Raw genomic sequence first — 5,388 nt, 5'->3', positions numbered from 1 at the left:
CAGCAGATGCTTACAAACGTTACGTACCACCCCGAAGATCGACTCGTGTTTTAGTAGTAAAAAGTAAGTACTGTGTTGTGGGTTTGCGTGCACCCGTGCGCCTAGCATTGTCCGCTTCGGCGTCACCTGCATGCACTGGGCGCTACGGCTTTCGTCGTGTCGTGTGACCATGCATGCGAACGCATCAGCGAGCCTGAAGCTAGCAAATCGATTTGCCATACGGCCAGCCATCCGCGGGCCGCACGAACACGCTACGAGAAGATGATGAGGTAGCCCGGGGCTGGTAAAAACGTTCGTGCTGGCCAGGAGCACTGAATCAATCGACGGAGACGCTTAATCATCTTGCCATTCTTTCGTACTCGTGCAGGTGGAGATTCCCGTTCGATGTTTGAACACCGCCATGCACCCCCATAGTTCTGGGACGTGCTGGTTGTGCTTGTGCTTGCGTCCCTGAGATGAGATATCCTGCAGCAGCAGCAGCAGCAATTCATCAGCCGCTGCCACTGCCACCGCCTCGTGCACCACACATAAATGCAGACAGAGCACAATTCCCGTCCATTCCACGCCACAGGATTTCATTTCACCCCGTGGGGCTGCTCGACCCCTTTTTCCAGTTCCAGCCCCGAATACAACAAGAACACGACCGATCCATCCATGATCCATGGATCGATTTACACACGGCCACGCACGCACGGCGCACGGGAGGAGTTAAAGGCTCCAGCTGTGCACTGCACGCACGCACGCACGGGCAGCAGCAGCAGCAGCTTCAGTGGTCATATTGCTCGTGCATGTGGCCTCTGCAGCCCGTCCCGTTGGCGGTCAGATGATTGATAGCTAGGCCGGCTAGCTGGACAAACAAACTCGGGTCGGGTGGCTCTCAGCCTCAGGTCACGCGCGGGGCTGGCAAAGGCATCTCCCGTCACATTTGGTAGGCGTCCTGGGACGGCCTGATGCTGAGGTCCTGCGAGTGGGAGTGCGAGGAGCCCATGGACGGGTACGCCATCTGCGCAACGTGATCGCTGAACGGGCCATTCAATGCGTGGGCCATCTGCGCAATCCAAACAACAAAACCAAACGGAAACCTTATAAGCAAGCAACCAAGCTTAGGTTCAACATGTTAGTAATTCATCCGCATGTTGTTTATGCATGAAGCTGCTGCACACGTTAGGTACCTATGTATGCATGCACGTACTTGTTCAAATTATTCATTTCATACTCCTACTGGCGATCTAATAGGCTGCTAGCTGCTAGCCTACAGGCCGGCGTAGGCCTCAGTCACACTATGGTCTATCTAGCACATTGGTAGGTAGTGGATCTTTGGGAACTGTTGACTGCTGAGGTACTATGGTTTTGGGAGCAAATTAAATTGTTTATCTTACTGAGGTGTGTCATCCTCTACCTCGTTGCTGGAGTAACTAAACACGGTATGTATATGCCAGTTGTTGAAGAGACGCTAACCTGTGAATGGGATCCATCTTTTGCTCCTAGTTGCGCTTGCATGATTCTTCTGAACACGTCCGAGTTTGCCATGGCGGCGGCGCCTCCCTGCATCAGCCCCGGCTGCGACAGCTGCAGCTGCGGGTGCATCATCTCCGGAGAGAACCCCATCGACGACGAAGACACCCCAGGGAAGCGAAGAAGCTGTTGTTGACAAGGGAGTATTATTGGGCATGCATGGTTAGTTCGACACTCCTTGAAAGGCTACTGGTGGAAGGAAATTAGTAGTATGAGCGATGAGATGCTCTTACATCCTTTGAGAGAAGCCCTTCTATGTTGAGGTCAAGCCTCGGGTTTACTGTCGCCAGCTTCATCGATAAGAACTGCAAATTGCAAAGGGAGCGAGTGTCAAAACCCTGGTGGTTGTTTACCATCACTGACGTACCAGTTACTAGAACACACTACCGATCAGTTATCTGTATCCAGTGATCACTGACATCCTAGTTACTAGAGCAAAGTATTCAGTTATCTGTATCCGGTGATTGTACTCACCTGACACGAGTGTGTTCAAAGCTAAAATCCTACTAGTATGTTCACGTTGCCTAGATAGATTCTCAGACGAATTGTTGGTCGTTACCTCAACTTGTCTTTGCAGGGACTGAACATAGTTGATGATCTCGTCGAGCATCACCGCCTTCCCGGTGACCTGAATTCAGTCCAAGACACAGAACATCCTTTACATTTGCTACGAAATACCAGCACTGATCGGAAACACCAACTTCTTTCGGTGGAAAAAGGGAGTACCTTGCTGCAGCCGGGAACAAGGTCCTGTAGAAGCTTCATCCTCTCACTGATCTTCTCCCTTCTTAGCTGCGCAAAGGATAAAAACATCCATGGTTTCAACACCACTCGTGTGCTCAAATGCATACATACTGCATCCATGCTAATCAAACGAGGAAGCGGTGAGCAAAAACTGTGTACCCTTTCGGCAAGGCTGTGGCTGTTGGTTGCCTGCCCGCGCCGGGCTCGGACATGGATGTAGTCTTCCTTCTCGGAGCTCTCCTTGGCACCCTTCCCCTTGGACTTGCCGCCGGTCGTCGTCCCCGTCGCCGGGCTGCTCTCCTCGCCTTTATCTTTGCTCTGGGCGCTCTCGTTTGCGGAGTCAGCGGCCACGTTGGAAGACTGAACCTGATCGCCTCCCATCACCTGAATGAAGCACAAGCTCGTTCTTGAACACCTGACAAAAGTACTGAACTGAAGCTGGAAACACGATGAACAGCAGGCAGTATATACCTCGCTGGGCCTTCTCCTCTTCTTGGAGTCCGACCCTTTGGACGAGCAGTCTCCGCCGGCTGCCTCCGAGCTCGGCACGCCGCCGCTCCCTGCGAGCTCCGGCTCGGCCTTGTCCCCGCCTTCCTTCCTACGATGATCCAAGTACCCCTCCCCGAAAGCGCTGCCCATCTGCTGATCGCCCGCCCCGCCGAAGGCGCCAGCGCCCATCATCCCGCCACCGGCGCCGGGGCCGACGAAGCACGACGATCGCGCGGCGCGCTCGATGAAGCCCGAGTCCACCGGGAAATGGCCACCTAGGCCAGGCGGCGGGAGGAACCCGGGCACCGGCGCCAGGAACCCCGCGCCGTGCTGCGAGGCCGCCGACCACATGCCGGACCCGAAGGAGTCCATCATGTGGGGATGCTGCTGGTGCTGGTGCGCCGAGAAGCCGCCGCCGCTGAATTGGCTCTGCCACTCCACGGGGATGCCACCGCCTGGGCCAGAGGACCCATTGCCCTCCATCCCTTTCTCGCTGCTCTCGTTCATGTCCATGGCTCCTGCTCCAACAACAAGCTGAGCAAATGGATTCCTCCGCTGGCCGAAAGAACCTGAGAGGCAGCCGGGAGAGAAGACGAAGTGCTCTGGTCGGGCAGGGCCGTATGGGCAATGCGATGGGCAAAAGCTCTTAAGGCAGCGAGACTATGGACAGAAACGGCAAGAAAAGGAGGGGCGGCCGCTGCAGATTGTGGCGCTAGGTGTGCCGGCGAGAGGCGTAGGAAGAAGATGAGCTAGGAAAAGAGGGAGACGCATAGACCATGCTTACATAGCTAGAGGGAGTGTGGAGGCAAAGGCTTGTGGCATTTGTAGGACTACACTGCTAGTACTACTACTAGTTCTTCTTGACCACCACCACCACCAGAGGCCCTACTAGTTTTTATGCATGGTTAACCAGGGAGAGAAAGAAGAGAGAGGCACCACCGCCATCCATGGCCAGTTTTTGTTTTGTTTAATAAGCTTTAAAATGTGTTAGGGCACCTTAATCGTCCCCGCTTTACCTTTCCTTTGTTAACAGCCCTTTAATCATGGTGTTTACCTTTGCTTTCCTTTAGTAACAACTCCCTGGTTACTTACTTGCTTGGCATCGCACCGCACCGCTCATAGCAGAGCAGAGGAGCAGGCGTAAAGAGGCATCCCTGACATTGCCAACCCTCGCAGGCATTAGTTTATGCTCGCTTTCTCAAGGTGCCTGCCTGGCTGTAAAACTTGTGCACCCACCCCGCTCATCATTATTTGACTGTTTGCACTTCTTTAATCGGTCGACACGGGCAATTATTTACACGCCCTCCATGATCGCCATCATTAGTTTTTTGCTCAAGGGAAATTGGTGGTCAACATTAGGAGGGGCTGCGATCGAGGCCTCGCCATTTTGCCCCCCACGGCAAAGCATCGCCGCTTTCGCTCCATTTCATTTCATCCCATCATTGATAGGGTTTAGGTGAGATTTGTTTGGACTTTCGAGCGTATAGGAAACTCGTACTAGGAGTAGTAGGAATTGTACCGTTTTCGTTTTCTTGCGAAATTCAGAGCTGAAAATGAAACCTTTGTTTGATTGATTAGAGGAGGAGTTGCGGTCTGCCCCAGCTGCTGGAGATGCTTTTTCTCGCAGAGTTGAGATTCTCCTAATCTCAATCTTTCTGTGGCTGCAGTAGGATAAAAACAATTCGTTAGCCTCGGGGTTAGCGAAGGCTCGAATCTAGCTTTAGATTAGTTAAAGCCTACCACCCATGCAATACTTTTATTCACTCCAAACACGCTTTTGCCCCCCTCCCCCTTCCCTCCCCCTTAAGCTTTCAAATCAGGGCTTAAGAAAAGCATCGGCAAGGAAGGAAGCAGCAACCATCTGTGCTGATTAACACTGCAAGAAGTGAACTGCAAGTTATTCCCCTGCACTGCAGCTAAGCTTACCTCCTCCATTCCTCTTTATCTTTCTACTCAACACAGCAGCGTCCCTCCCTCCATCCATGCCTTTTCCCTCCTCATCTGCCTAACATTAGTGGAGCCATTAGTAAACTGTTCGCCCCAAAGCGGGAAGGAGAAGAGAAGAAAATAAAAAGGCAAAGGGAGGGGCGTACGTACGTATACGTAGCGAATCTTGAGAGAGAAATGCCGGGCCAAAGACTGGAAAGGATACGACTTCAAACTGCCGAGCTCCAGCCCCAGGGCATGGACCACGAGCTGCTGCTGCTACGTACAGTAGATAACAAGCCTCGATAGATAGATAGATTCCTAGACCAGTCCCCTCCCCAGCTTACCTCTGCCTCCGCTTTTCTTTTTCCCTCCTCATCTTATCTTTGAGAACGAGGAGGAGAAGAAGACCGTATCGTAGACGGGGCTGGTTTTGTTAGGGTAGCCCCTACACATGGCCTTCGCCGTCCACGACCCGGTGTCCGTCCGCACGCGCTTTGCCAGTCCTGTGCACGGCAGCGCTGGCCGGGCTCGGCACAAGGCATTTACCCGTGCCATGCCATGCCACCCCCGTCGTGCACCGCAGTCATTGAGGAATGGAACTGGACCCGACCGCCCACCAGATTATCTTCTTCTGCATCATTATGCTCGCCAGAAAGGTTGCCGCAGATCTATGTCTCCCTTCTCCAATCATTGCCGCACAAATTCATGTGT

General features: G+C 53.2%; 1 protein-coding gene across 1 annotated transcript; it reads right to left on the bottom strand.

The window, feature by feature from the left end:
* Positions 1 to 458: 458 nt before the first annotated feature.
* On the bottom strand, positions 459 to 4,461 carry LOC119310384 (transcription factor bHLH49-like). The gene is made up of 7 exons (XM_037586153.1): positions 2,731 to 4,461; positions 2,419 to 2,643; positions 2,242 to 2,307; positions 2,075 to 2,143; positions 1,749 to 1,820; positions 1,459 to 1,641; positions 459 to 1,048 (listed from the first exon to the last, which is right to left on the bottom strand). The coding sequence occupies exons 1-7, from the start codon at positions 3,259 to 3,261 to the stop codon at positions 920 to 922; spliced, it is 1,275 nt and encodes a 424-aa protein (XP_037442050.1). The 5' UTR covers positions 3,262 to 4,461; the 3' UTR covers positions 459 to 919.
* Between the last annotated feature and the right edge of the window lie 927 nt (positions 4,462 to 5,388).

Source organism: Triticum dicoccoides, chromosome 5B (genome assembly GCF_002162155.2).
Source record: "Triticum dicoccoides isolate Atlit2015 ecotype Zavitan chromosome 5B, WEW_v2.0, whole genome shotgun sequence".
Lineage (NCBI taxonomy): Eukaryota > Viridiplantae > Streptophyta > Magnoliopsida > Poales > Poaceae > Triticum > Triticum dicoccoides.
This window is presented reverse-complemented; position numbering and strand designations above follow the sequence as displayed.